We start from the raw sequence: 15,282 nt of genomic DNA, 5'->3' as shown, positions 1-15,282 counted from the left end.
GATTTTGGTCCATTTTAAAGGATTTAAGTTTTATTCTCATGAAGCTTTGGAAAATGATTGCACATCCAAGTATTTATTGCTGAAAGACGGAGGGCAGAGCATTATTATAATTTGGCTCAGCAGCAATGTACAGTTGTGTATCATCTGCGTAACTATGGAAAAAACCTTTTGTGGTCTGATGATGTCACCCAGTGGCAGCATGTACAGTGAGAATAAAAAAAGATCCCATGCAACTGTCTCATGTTTGTCACATGATCTCCAATGCTGACATTGAACTTCCTCATTTCAAAGTATGTTTAGAGGCAGTTTAGGAACCTGTCAGACAGAGCAACTTCTCAAGACGATCTATACACACATAGGTGCATGTGTTTGTGTATCATGCATGAATTAGCACTGCTAACCTTGTGCTCTGTTGTGAATGTGTAAATAGAATGTCACTGATTAGTGTTAAATACTCAAAGTAAACTGTCTGTGTCATGTCCAGCAGCTCAGTTCCAACTTTTTTATTCAGGTTGTCAAGATTTTACAATTCATAGAGCAAAATGATGTTTTTGACATGTGTATATTATTTTCATTATTGTAATTAGGTTAATATTGGTGAATATCTCAAAATGAATGAAACAATAGAATTCAGACATTAATACCAGTTGTAATAGTGAAAGAAAATCTGGCATCCTTAAAGGAGTGATGTGTTGCTAATACTAGAGACAGAGGCAAATTTCTTTTTTTTCTATTTTATGACATATGCGTGTGTGTGTATTTCTCTGTAGATTCATCATTTACTTGGAAAGAGACCTGCGCAAAGCCACACCTCTCAAAGTGAACCCCGGCCAATCAGGATACCTTGCTCAGTGTCTGGACTTACTGATTGGATATCTGACCAGCGTTTCACCACGGATACTGGGTACAGACAGAACAGTACTGTACAGTAAACGATTGTAAACAAAATCATCAAATATTGTTCTTGCTGCACATTAACCCATCAGCACTCAACTTTCATGCCTTCGTATCTTGTCTCCTGTCCTCTCTCTAGACGACATCTTATGTGCATTGAGAGATGTGAATGGCAGGATTCACCCATCTGCAGCTCAGAGCAGACAGCTTAAACACACCTTGCCTACAATGCATGTTGTGCTGGAACTTCTTTCGTCACAGGTAACTGTGACTGAAACAGTCCACATGCTTTAAAAGTCCTGTTGGCCTGGTTATCCTAAAAAATGTTCTTATAAATGATTACTACTTAACACTGGCATTTAACACAGCCTTGCCAATTTTGCAATCATTTCATTGACCGTGCATCTTTACCCCTTGATGGTATTTGTGTCTTCTAACACATATTTCATGATTTGATTTTGTTTAGGTTAGCACCAGACAGATACATTAGGATTTAGTATTGTCCGTACACAATCTGAGTTGTGCACAAGATACCTTCCAGAATATAATGTCGTCTGCAGCAGAGATTTTCTCTGTGTTTTTTCACTAATTTACATGGTTGTCCAATCAAACCCTTCTGTGTTGACTGTGACTAACTCTTTTCACAGGTCTTTCGATCTCAAATTGTGACTGACGAGTTTCTGGCTCAATTTGGATTGCTTCTTGTAAGTGTACTTATTACAACGCCTTGTTATCTGTCTCCACACCAGACTGGCTGTTTTACAGACTAATAACACTGTGAGGCATTGAGGCATTTTGAATATAAGCTTATGGACATATTAAAACATGGGGTGAAGTGTAAGCTATTGAGACAATTACAGCAACATAAAGATATTTCCTAGTTTCCAATGCAGTACTTTAACATTTTACAGGGATAACGGTAGAAAATAGTAGCTGAAAGACACAGCTATTGATAAGTACTTGGCTAAAAAATAAAGTGTCCATTAGTTACAGCACAGTAAAACTACTATAGGTTTTTCATTGATGTAACATTTCTACACTCTCTTTCTCTCAGAACTATGTCACCTCTATAGAGTCCAATGAAACAAACCTGGCTAGTGCTGTGGGTGAGTTACTTTTTCAATTGCTTTAACAATAACATGTATTGAGTGCTTATAGTTACCTGAGCAATTGTGCAAGTGTATCCCCATTATTCAATAACATTATAATTTTGCTACCCCAAGTTTTAGTTTTTATGAAAACAAACCTCACACAGTCCCCACAATTACTTCATTCAGCAACAAACAAAAGCAAGTAATAGATAAAGACACAGGTTTTTTTTGACCACGCTTTCAATCCAAGTATAAGAGGGAATTCTGGTATTTTTCAACCTCAGCCAATGAGAGTGTGTAAATTAATGGTATGTATAAATAAAACCACAAAAAACACAATTCCCCTGTAAGGCCACTATTGGTTCTCTATACTTGGAAGTGACCTCAACACATGGTGCTACTAAATCCTAGACATTAAACCTTGAACAGCTTTCCCCTTCAGTTCTTGAGGAAAAACTATTATTATGTGGACGGCGAGAAACAGATACATCCTTGAAGAGACAGATGTGAAATTTAATGTTCAATGTGTTGTGCACAAAGCAACTTTAGAGTATAAGGTCAGCAACTTTATATAGCGGAGCAGAAGGAGCTCATATTATCAACCACACTTAAGCTGCCAGTTCCCAAATAAAAACACTCAGGTGTTGGCAAAGGGAATTCAGTTTCTGGCCACCCTGTGTTTCATCCTCCACTTTTGTTAGAGTTGATTCAGAGGCGCTGAATGATAACTGACTTGATCTCTTCTAGGTGCAGTAATATTTGATGAGTTGATCAAGACATGTCTGTCCATCGTGACAGTCCTGAGTCAGCACCACGCTCTCATCACTTCACATCATCGTGCTGTAAGTACGCAAGCAAGTGAAGATGCCGCCAACTTTCTGACTCTAGAAATGTCTTAGTGGAACTGGATACTGTTTGTCTGACTAACTGTTTTCTTTGCTGCTAGTTTTATAAAGTAATACTAGAAGGGCACACCTCCACCAACAGGCTCCTTATGAGACCATATTTATATCCACTAGATCTGCTCCAAACTGCAAACCACCCTGTGATCTGGTTCCACACTAAATTTAATGGGCTCTTCTTGCTTGACCCATATTTCATCCTTAAATTAGTTTTTAAACAAACAATGCAGACGAAAACAAAACCTCCTTGACAGAGGTGTGTTGTGATATTCAACATCTGGAAATCTCCTCTGAAAATGTCTCATCAACCTTGTAAAAAATGTAAAAGTTACTCTCAGAAATCAGGTGATGCTGTAAAAATTGTCAGGTTAATGTTGGAGTGTTTCCAGTTTTCGTCCGTTTCATATGGTAACCTCTAGTTTGATATTCACTGTGTGTTCCAGTCCACTAAACCTGTCTAAAAGTGGTCAGAGGACACAGGGTCAACTCGTGGGCTATTAGGCAAGACACTAATCAACTATTGAACCAACAGAGTCTCATCAGATCTCTATCTGTGTGTCTGTGTGTGCGCATGTGATGGGACGATAAGATTGCATTTAATGACTATTGACAAATGGAATTGGAGAGAAGCAGGAAGCAGACAGGATTGAGACAGGATTGAGGGAGGGAAAAGAAAAGAAATGAGGGATAGAGGGAAGGAGCAAAGAGTAGTCTGCTGCTACTGAGAGTCAATAACACAGGAAGACACTTTAATTACCATCAGCCAGCCTAGATTAACTGTTATTGCCCGCTGGACAGGGAGACATAGTTAATGTGTCTGAATGTGTCTGAATTGAGTTTGTTTTTCCCCAGTGAAACAACTACTGTGTGATTGAACTGCTTTAAGACAAATAATATTTCAGGTTGGTTTCAGTCATAGAATGATTTTTATTGCACTAAATGTGCAGTCAGCCACTACGGTTGGTTCATTACTTTTTGGGTTATGTTTACATATTTAGTAAGTCACAGCAGAGGATGAGAGAAAAAAACCATATTCATTCCTGACTAAGATTTCATATATATTACCAAACCGATTCGTTTAATTAAATAACTTACTTATTTTGATACCAGAAGTTGTTTCTTTGGCAAACACAATATACCCCCATCCTCTTTTCAACTCATTCTGACAACAGCTCCGTTTTCTAGAAAGGCCAAGAGATATTTTGAGCATCATTATAAACTTCTGTCTACAGAAGCTGTTTGCTAACAATAGCCCATTTCTTGTTAAATTAATGATATACAGTAGCTCCAGCACAGCAGGTACTGTATATTAACGACCATGTAGTTTTATGCACTGCCTATCAACAGCGTACACATGAGGTTTGTTTACCGGTAACAGATTTCAGAAGACCACCTGTTGCCTCTGATTTGCAAAAAAATGTAAAATAACAAGAGCATAACAATATTGCATCTTTCCTTGTCCTGTGAGAATACAGATGAAAAAGCATTTTACTATTTTTGTAGTGTCTGCAAAGCAAATTGTATGAAATTCATCCGTGGTTGCAAATATGGTGGAAAGTATTTTTTGCCCCACTGTATATAAGCAGATAGATTACTTTGCTAGAGAGCAAAATCTGAAAACTGGGGAGACGACAACAGAAGACTAACACACCCCGTCTGGGCTTTTGATGGTTGTGATATTAATGCACAGACTATTAAGTGGTGGACCACATCCTTTGTACTTTTCTTTCTCTGGCTTTCAATGTAATGACCTCACACACACTCACTCAGCATTAGTGTTGTTTCTATGGTAATATTGGTAATCATGCAAATTCATGCAATACAGATTCATGCCTAAATAAAGGCTTTGACAGTTGCGGAAGTACATCGTGTGTGTGTGTGTGTGTGTGTGTGTGTGTGTGTGTGTGTGTGTGTGTGTGTGTGTGTGTGTGTGTGTGTGTGTGTGTGTGTGTGTGTGTGTGTGTGTGTGTGTGTGTGTGGAGATCAAAGAAAGCACTCAACAGTGTATTTCCATAGTAATTTGATCTTCTGTGACAGTGGTCTATGTGGTTGATGGCCACTGAATTAATATAGAACAGTGTCTTCTATTCAGTCTCATCTAAATATATCTGTTTTTAGATTTGCTGTATATCAAGTAGGATTTCAGAGGGCTGAGATTGCTTTTATTGATTTACTTCTTCTTACCCTGAACTAAAAGAACATGGGATCAAATTAAACTATAGTTAATAATTATAATGTTCATATTCAACAGTTAGATTGTAGATGTAAAATAATATATAATATAAGATCACAATTCATTCAGCCTGATTCTACAGAGGGAACCCTTTGGTTTTCTGCATTATTAGTTCATGAAATGTGATCCGGTCTCTGTCCAAGTCACAAGTCAAAGACAAGGTGCTGAAACTAATTACATACAAGCAATTGTGATATTTTGTGTTTTTACTGAACACAGCCATTAAACGTGCTGGTGGGAAAAGTAATTGAACTTCTATTAAATAACTGCTCAAAGCTGCTCTGGTAACAATAACTTCCTTCCTTATGGAACTGCTTCAGGTAATCCTCATTCTTTGTATATGTGTTGTTGAGGCGCTCTCTAGAGGTCATTCCATACAAATTCTAATCCACTTCTGCAGGTCGATTGTCTTAGTTTGTAAGAAAATTTACTGGCATGTTTAGGCTCATGTTCCTGCTGCACCCCCTAAATTCTACTGAGCGTCCGCTGGCGAACAGCCCCTCTGACATTATCCTCTAAGATACCTTGAAAATTCATTTTCCCCTCCATGATGGCGAGCTGTCTAGGCCCAGAGGCAACAAAGCTGCAACTTTATTTCACTGTCGGGATGATGATTTCATGTTGGTCTGAAGAGTTTATAATTAGTTTCATCCAAGAATAAAAACATTTTGCCAGTAGTGTTGCGGAGTGTCAAGGTGCACTTTGGCAAACTTCCACGCTTTGCTTTTGGAGTCAACTTATTCTGACACCCCCTTCTTGGGAGGCTAGCCGCTGAGCTAAATCATCTGCATTCTAACTGTGGACTGATGAATATCTAAACATTTTGAGATTACTCTGTAACCTCTTCCATCTTTATGCAAATCAACATTCTAGATTGTAAGCTCCTGCTTTGTAAGGCACAGTTAGATGATTTGTGTGCTCTTAGTTAGAATAGTATATTTGTTCATGATTGTAACCTAGATGAGGATCTGACCATTTTTTAAAAGGGTTCACAAACTTTTTATGCAAATGTAGCTCATCAGCCTCTCCCAGAATATTGTGGTCAAGGACCAATACAGTCTAATGTGTTCATGTTTTTGCTCTAATTATTTCTCTAAAGGTTGTGGATGCCATCCTGCCTCCTCTGATAACACTGGCTTTCAGCAGAAATGGTAAGAGTGGTGGAAAGAGAGAGAGACAGTTGAGACAGAAGAGATGTGGAAATAGAAGTAAATGCATAGACTGTATATGAAGAAATTAAATGTCAGAGTACCACTTTGGACGAGCAGAGCAAATAGCAGAGGGGAACAAGTAGAAGAGACGTTAATAATGATAGATCACAATAGCAAAAATTACATAATGACATTCACCTTAATTCCATGTCGTACTACCTTTATTCTTGCTAGATTGATTGATTGATAGATAGATATTGGCTCGATGTTATTCAGCTGTTGAGTGTCACTGATTTAGTGTAAAATATGAATTCTCTTTTTCTTCTGTTTATGTTGCAGTGGAGTGGTCCGTGTTTGTTTTGAGGGAGCTGTCCGAACTCAGTCTCGCCCTGTTGGTTCAGGATGGTGATAGTCGTAATAATGATGAGACGACCAAAGAAAAAAAAGAGAGAGGAGAGGAAGGAGGAAAGGAAGCAGAGAAAATGAATGAAGAGAACTCTTCCAGTCAAATACTAGCTCTCATCACTGACTCTCTGCTTCCAAGGTTGGTCTGAATCTTTCTGTGTTACTGTGGGCTATTCACTGTGACAGCTTGGTATACAGTGGCTTCAGGAGGTTTTCAGAGCCCTTAATTTTTTGCAGATTATGATATGTATTGGAAAGTCATTTTTGCCCATGAAATAACACTCAATGCTCAATAATTACAAAGTGAATACATGTTTTTAGATATTTTGCTTTTGCAATTTTATGAAAAATCAAAAACTGAAACATCAAAAACTCATTTGCAAAACTGTTCAAGCGTTTACTCCGGCTCTGTGTGTGGTCAAGTGCATTGCTGCTTTGATTATCCTTGAGATGTGTCTGGAATTTGTCTGAGTTCATCCAGTTTAATTAAATTGATTGGACATTGTTTAGAAAGGCAACCATCTGTTTATCTAAAGTCTCACAATTCACTCGGCTGTGATCAAATTGTGTCAAGGCTTTGATCAGGACAAGGGCATAAAAGTATTTCTAAAGAGTTTGGTGTTTCTCAAAGCAAAGTGAACTCAATGATTTTGAAATGGCAGAAGTTGGAACCAGCAGGACTCTGCAAGATATTCAAGAACCCAGTGGTCACTCCAGCAGAGCCTCAGAAGTCCTTTGCAGAGATGAAAATATTGATGACCAACTCAGCCAAGCTCCATCAATCAGGCCTTAATTGTAGAGCAGCTAGACTGAAGCCACTTGAAGTAAAAAGCATGTGACAGCCCGCAAGGAGTTTGCCAAATGGACTCTGAGAACATGATTTGTTGCTCAGGTTGTTCATCTCATGTCATGCTATGTCAGTAGGTGGTGGTAATTAGCTGTGAACTCATTAAGAACCAGAGTTGATGAATGTCGTGCCATTATTAGTGCTGAAAAGTGACCTCCTTCGTTCTCTCACTGCTCCTTGCAACTTTTTCCACTCAGTAATAATATATAAAACGTACCCAGAAACATTTTTATGAATTAGTAACTGTACTGTAATAATAATTGTGATGATTCTATCGTTAATAAGTGCTCACGATCTTGGGGTTTCCTACAGAGGTGACGATACAGTCAAGCTGATTGTACATATGACAAGATACTCATGGTGTTAAACAACATTATTCAAAATCGTGCCTCTGTCCTCCTTAAAAATAGAACATACAAACTTGTTTTTGTTCTGCTTCTGTGGTAATCGTCACATCCAAGGACTTGCCGAAAACAAGCATCTGTCTTTATGAGCGTTGACACTCAGAGATCATACAATACTGTAGAGAGCAGAGACAGTCATGCAGTAACAAAAATAGACATTGACATTTGTGGTATTTTTTTCTCACAATACTTGACGTCTTCTATATGGATCTATACAGACTTTTCATATATTACCATTATTATTCTGCCATTAGTGTTTTACTCTCCCTCTCTATCTACCCTGCTCAAATGTCCTCATTTCTATCAATTTTCTCTTATGCATCTCTTCTTGTTCACTTTTATTTCCACCCCCATTTTTCTTCCTCATATCTCCTCCTTGTCCTCTCCCCTTACCTCTCAAATTCTCGCCTCTGCTCTTCTTCCCACATTTCCCTTTTCTCTCTTCCTCCTATTATGAATCTGGTTTCCCCCTCCCCCTCTTCTCCGCTCTCTCTCTCCAGATCTGTTCCAGTTTGCACTCTGTTACTAATGATCAGAACAGTGTATTAATAATTAACACTATGAAAGCCAAATGTTGTACTCATGAATGTTTGTGTTTAGGTATGAATCTCTTCTTCAAGCTGCAGAGCCTGTCCCACTCTACGCACTCAAACTGCTGGTATCAGTGACGGAATACAGCAGGCAGATCTGCAGGTACTGTACACAAAGGTGCTTCATAAGTCACACACAACCAATCATATACAGAGAAAGCATTGTGGGAGAAAAATGTGACTGTACTATTCTAATTATACTGTACTATTATATCACACATCTATTAATGTTGTCCATTGTACAGCAGCACAGACCGATATGCAAACCTTCTCTATAGATCCTCTTAAAAGCCAATATTCCTTCTAAAAGTAGCTGAAAGTTGATGTGGACAATAGGTTTGCATGGAGATATTCCATTATTATTGTTCTCTGTTCAAAACCAAGCTTTGGTGGTATTGGAGCATTTTGCAGTTCGTGCAAATAAACACACAAGTACACACGAGTACACACAGGCACATTTTAGGCTCTCAATATGTGATGTGTTCATGCCAAGGCCAGTCACTCCCGGTTCAGCACTGTGAATCACTAATAGCTGTTTCTAATTCAAAACCATGCACTCACACCTGCATACATGTACACACAAAACACACAAACCTACCATTGGTAGTGATTTATTTACTCACTACAGTACATACAGATGTGCACAAATAATCATTATTTATTGACTGATACACATTCACAGCTAATAGCAACATCAGCACAGCAACACCAATGCCAGTGATCTACAGTGAAAAAGCCAATGTTTTCTACTTTAGTAATCAGTTTAGTGGCAGGTATAAGCTGCTGTATCAGCTAAGATGTGTAAAGACCTGACATATTGTGAAGATATATATCTTGGCACACAAGCTACTCCTGAAGAGCTTTGTTCAAAAGGTGTAATGCACATGCTTGGAATATACAGCACCAAGGCAAAATTATTGCTGCTGTTAAGATTCACTGCTGCATAATGTGGAAATAATTCAAATAAGGAAGCAGCCGTCTGACACCAAAATAAAGAGGTAATGTGTTACAGAGAATCTGCTGATCCCTATTCTGACCATGAGATTGACTCCTCGTGCGTGCGTGCACAGATGTATGTGTGCGTGATCGATGGGTTTGATCGATGGGTTCTGACAGCAGCTATCAGTAAACCTTGATTCTCTGGTCACCTGTCTTCTCTTTTCAGCTGTTGACAGACACAAAGTGGGGGTGAAAATAAAGGGGAAGAGAGAGAGAGAGAGAGAGAAAGTGGGAAAGGCAAGCGATGGTTGGAGGGGTTGATGGAAGGATAGATGGAGGAAGTACGAAAGATATGTGAAGTGAGATTGAGGAAGATGAATGGAAGTAAGAGTGGGCAATCTTCCTTTGAGTCATATCATGATCTTTTTAATGAACTCAATTCACAATTTGAATTGTGATCTTTCTCCCCAACTTTGTAATACTTGTACTGTCAAGAAAATCCAGACTCAAACTAGCCAGACTTATCTATTTGCATCATTTAAAACAATATTGCATTGACAACACTGTTTTGTAAATGGTACATCTGTATTTTTTTTGGTTTACAGTAACTGTGACTGTTAACCATTTGTTTGTCTCTCCTCTTCCATCCACTCATTTTATCTACTTCAACCATTATAACTTAATAAACCTCTTATCACTAATGCCATACTCTCTGTCCATCTCCATCCGTCCCTCCCAGAGTTCAAAGTTCACCCACATTGGAGAGTAGGCTCCTACTTCTCTTATCAGTTATATTACCTCTTCTCATCTTTGTCCTTCTCTTCCTCCCTCTCTCCTCATCCCCTCCTTCCTTGACACAAGTAGAGTGATGTGAACTTTTCAAATTGGTGTCAGCACTCTTCTCTCTACATCTCTGTTTTTTTCCTCTGACATTATTAACAATATTTTACTTTTTTTTGCTCCCTCCCTCGTTCCCTTTCTCCCGCATCTCTAATTTATTAACATTAGTCCACATTTCTGTCTTTCCCTGTGCCCTCTCTCCACAACTCTCCCTCCATCACTGCGGTTATACAATCAGAAATTAAATTGCCTGGGTCTTGGTTAGATAAGTGTGGCTATGAAGCCAGCCGTGCGGTAATTAGATGGTAAATTGGGGACATTAACGTTGGAAAGGCAGCCTGCTGTCTCTCTACATTATCACAGCCCAGACACACCTTCAAACAACTACATTTACTCTGACCTTTAGCCAAAGAACCTCGTGTGTGTGCGCATGCGTGGCCATGTATGCTTTAATGTCCTTATACTTTATCTATCTGCCAATTGTATGTGGATGTGGCCTTTTCACACATTTTGATTTAAACTTAGTATATGGTTTTTATTTTCTCATGGTTTACCTTGCTCTGATATTGTGTTTTTTAGAAGAATATCTACTGTATCTTAAACCTTCATAATTCTTGCTTGTGTGTCTTTTTTTTTCATCATTAGTTAATAGCTTGGCATAGACTCAGCCTTGCAAAGCCATTACATCATGAAATTGCTACAGTCCTACTCTCTCTATACCAGAGAAAAGAGGAATCAGTAGACACCAAGGTGATCATTTTCACATGTTATTGCATAGGAGTCTGTTTTTCTGTGCTGCTCTCTAGCATGAATTAATGCATAAGGAAAATATTCTTTAGATGATATTAAAATGAGAGATTTGTCATTTAATGAATAATTAGACTATGCTTTTTTTTACTACACTTGGTGTTTATAATGTTTGCACTTGAAATATTAATATTATTAAGGTCCATGCTGCCCTTTGAAAACCATCAGGATTCAGTTTTGGATCTCTTACTGTTTAATTGACAGCAGCAATATCTGACTACAGCAGAGCATTGGGTTAATCTAGTTTTATACTATTATATTCTCCATTATAGAGCTGGTGATGTATGACTAATGCAGTGAGGGTCGTCTAATCTGTGTGTGTTCTGTTATTGGCAGTGTGTGTTGTGTTCGGGTCTGTTCAGTGTCTGGTGTTGTGCACACTGTCTATTGATGTATGGCTGGTAGGTGGACGATGGTCTACTTTATCATGTCACGCTGGCCTGGCCTGTCCTCTCATGTCTCAGCCTGTCACCCTCCTAATGGGAGTTCATCCATCATATTTGTAAACACGTACGCACACACACTCACGAACACAGACACACACACACACACACACACACACACACACACACATATGCCTTCATAAAAGACCTAGAGTACTGAGCAAAATATAAAGTACATCCTTAATCTCTGGATTCATTCATCTTGTCAAGTAAAAACTAGTTCCCACTGAAATACCTGAGCCCTGTCTACCTGTGCCTATAAACAGTGGGTCATCTCAGTGCAGAACACATGGATTAAGTCACTATTCAGCTGAAAAGTAACATAGTTCCTGTAGATTTGAATGCTTTTACTTCAGTGGTGCTAATGTTAGATATCGCGGACTCGAACATTAAGCCATTAAATGAAAAACCTCCATGACTGATGGTATTCTAGGTCAAATTATCTCATTGAGCATGGTCAGATAGAGGGAGGATTTGTTACTGTTATGAACTCGTCTGTGCAGAAACCTTTCTGCTGCATTGTGGTAAACTGCAGATAAAATCTGGACCCAATTCTTCGGAATTTAGGTCATGTCTGAAAACAGCTGAACAAGACATGTTCAAGGTAATAGACTTGTCAGAGTGTTCAGAAAATGTCCCAGTCTAACAATCGAACAATGCTGTCTTCTAGTTTTACCAAATTATTATTACAACTTTGAAGTTAAAGTGAGGTACATGATCCCTGAGAGGACTGAAGCAGCCTGCTCTCTTGTCCAATAAATCAGTTTCTGTTTCAGGTGCTGACTGTGAGCTGAGAGGTTGGTGTATTCGTATGGGGAATATGTCAGCACATGTTTAGTTTAAAAATAGTGTAAAAGGTAGCTTGCATGACTGAAGCAAACATAATTTGATTCAACAAGGATATATATATATATATATATATATGCACAGAAACGAAAATATGACGGTTGGTTATATTTTCCAAAAGTCTCAATGGTGAAGAAATTGAATATTAACAGAATAAATTCATAATTGTACAAGAGATAAGACAACATTTTTCTAGGAATAAGCAGCTACGAGAAACAATGTTCACTGGAGTTTCACATTTTATCCAAAATCTTAGACCAGTCTCATTCTGAAAGCAAACCTCTTTGAAAATCATGCAGATGAAACCAACGATATACAGTCGACCACTATCAATCATTTCCTCTACCACAAAATAGGCAATTTTCTTAGTCTGTGTGGTTCCTTATTCAGAAAAGGCACAGTTTCTCAAAACAAAATTTCCGTTGTGATACTTACGATAATGTGATGCTGTGTATTATGGGAAGTTGTATGGTATGTGTGAAACTTGTGAGTGTAACTTCAAAGATGCTCCACATTACTCATTTTAATATGACACAGCCTTCAATTTATGACTTCACTCTTATATGACTTTATTCTTGAAATCTGAGAATGTGGCCCTAATACCCAGACTTGTTGAAGAAAAATAATAATTTAAGCTGTCAAAAAGGAATGTCAAAATTTAAGGAAAATTGTTAGCACCTCTGCAGGGCCATTAAGTATTTGTCTTTTGCATTTCTACAAGAACTTATGTTAAATGACAAAGGTTTCTCAGTCAATATGCACCATGGTTCTGATAGGTCCCATTTCTTACAATCCCAAAAGAGCAGCCTTGTGATGAAAACTGTAAGACGCTGTCGAATCAGGTGGCCTCCATGAATGGTCTGTCGCCTGTTGGTCAAACTATAAATCATAGTTAGAGTGAGGACAGATGTTTAAATCAGTGGTCAGGCTTTGTTGCCGTCAGTATATTAACACCTGTCTGACTTTAGGCAGCTTTGTTCCCACTACAGCCTGAACGCCTTCTTCTTTCCAATACACACAGTGTGTAGCTGCGTGTGAATATGTGTGGACAAGCACACAGCAGTTGGTTGTGAACCTCAATCAGAAAGGGAACAGACTGTCATTCCTAATACACTGTTGACATTCACATCTCTTTCTCTTCCTCTCTGTTCTATCCCCCTCCCCTCTCTCTCTCTGCTTTTATTTGTAGTTTTTTAGTTTGGGTTTACTTTTCTCTCTCTACTCCCCTCTTGCACCCATTTGTTTCCCACCTCCTCTCTCCGCCCTCTGTTCTATGTCCAAATCCTCTCCTCTACCACTCCACCTCCTTTCTCCTCATCACCGAATGTAATCTTCTCTTACCTGATCTTCCCCTTAAATCTCATCTCCTCTACCCGTGTCCTTGCCTCTCTCCGTCCTCACCTCGTCTCACTTCATCTGCTCTCATCATGTCTCCACTTTTCGTCTCTACTCTCCCACTGGTACCAGACAGGAGTCATTGTAGCGGAACTACAACCATAATGAAGATGAAACCTTCCAGTGTGTGTGCATGTGCAAGTGTGTATTTGAGCAGTGCAGTGAATTGCTGCTAAATTAAATTAATTCCTCTCTCCCTTTCAGGTTGATCAAACGCAGTAGGGTTCTACCAACAGTTTTTCAGCTCATTATGGTAAGAAACCAATCTCAGTAAATCAGTTAATCAATTAGTCTCCATTCAAACAATCAGTAAATCACTCGGTCATTCAGTCACTCAGCAAACCAAACCCAGTTATCACAATCTGCATCATTCTGTCATGTCTGCTTTGTTTTATTGCAGCTCCTTCCTTCTCTTACCTCTCACTAACTCCATCTAACAGTAGATGCATTTATGTAAATTAATCAGAGTGGTGTTGACCTATTAGAGGGCTTGTGTAATTGACTGGCAGGTCAGCAATAGAGAGGTAGAAGGGTTGATAGAGTGGAAATGTGGACCTCACTCTTCAGAGTGCACACACACAGCACATACATACAAAAACACCTCAGCACTTGTCTGTTATCAGTGAAGCATAACAACGTTTCCAGCAGACAATTTATTTCACCTGACCCTCTTTGCATACACGCACAATCTAATTCAACAACCGACAAACACAACACAATCTATTTTCAGAAAAGCAAAATGCTTGTGCTGCAACAAACATCTTGTGCTTCACACACACACGCACACACACACACACACACACACAGAAATATGCTTACACTCACTTAATAATCAGTGTTCTGCATGGCTGCCCGTCCAGCCCTGACTAGCTGATGCAGAATGTTAAACACTGTTATCCAACAGCCTGATTAACTTTTCTCCTGATTGTTTACTCCTGTCCAAAGCAGTCATGTCAGGATCCATTAGTGCCGTCTGTATTGCTAACATGGGGATTGATTTATGCTGCCTGAAACACTCTGATCTGGATTGATTGCCCCGTCACTGGTGATCACACTTGTCATGGAGAAACTCACCTAATTGTATTTGTCGAGATGATGAAGTAGTCCTGCTTCAGACATTAAACGGCCTCAGGAAGCCAGTTAGACCAAGCTTCTTAATTGGTTGGTTGCTGCACCCCGAGTAGGCAGACTATTCACACTGGGTTACAGTCAAATACTTTTGCAAATCTTGCCTTACTTAAACCTTATTGTAAGTACACACCTTAAGGCTACCAAGCTGTAATGCTCTGAGTCAAGGGGCAGGACATTGAGTCACCATGTTAAACATCATTTTTCTTTTTCATGCTTTGTTGATCTTTGCCGGTGTTATGCTTTCAGTGATGTGCACAAAGTCTTTTCATGGCTTATTAGCCCATAAAGATCACAATAAATGAGCTTTGTCATTTGTTGGTACTGACAGGCAAGTCGTGCTAGGTGTGGATTGATGTCGTTGTCT

General features: G+C 39.0%; 1 protein-coding gene across 4 annotated transcripts in view; it reads left to right on the top strand.

The window, feature by feature from the left end:
- Positions 1-15,282, top strand: part of ulk4 (unc-51 like kinase 4) — a 78,012-nt gene that overhangs the window by 37,817 nt on the left and 24,913 nt on the right. For all 4 annotated transcript variants that reach the window (XM_069538009.1, XM_020091452.2, XM_020091451.2 and 1 more), the window contains 9 exons: positions 771-904; positions 1,034-1,155; positions 1,542-1,598; positions 1,949-2,000; positions 2,733-2,827; positions 6,220-6,271; positions 6,611-6,815; positions 8,528-8,620; positions 13,992-14,040. In XM_069538009.1, coding sequence (XP_069394110.1) covers positions 771-904; positions 1,034-1,155; positions 1,542-1,598; positions 1,949-2,000; positions 2,733-2,827; positions 6,220-6,271; positions 6,611-6,815; positions 8,528-8,620; positions 13,992-14,040 — 859 coding nt within the window. The remainder of the gene's footprint in view (positions 1-770; positions 905-1,033; positions 1,156-1,541; positions 1,599-1,948; positions 2,001-2,732; positions 2,828-6,219; positions 6,272-6,610; positions 6,816-8,527; positions 8,621-13,991; positions 14,041-15,282) is intronic.

This window comes from Paralichthys olivaceus, chromosome 13 (assembly GCF_024713975.1).
Source record: "Paralichthys olivaceus isolate ysfri-2021 chromosome 13, ASM2471397v2, whole genome shotgun sequence".
Classification (NCBI taxonomy): Eukaryota; Metazoa; Chordata; class Actinopteri; order Pleuronectiformes; family Paralichthyidae; genus Paralichthys; species Paralichthys olivaceus.
Note: the sequence above shows the minus strand (reverse complement) of the source record. Positions and strands in the feature narration are given on the sequence as shown.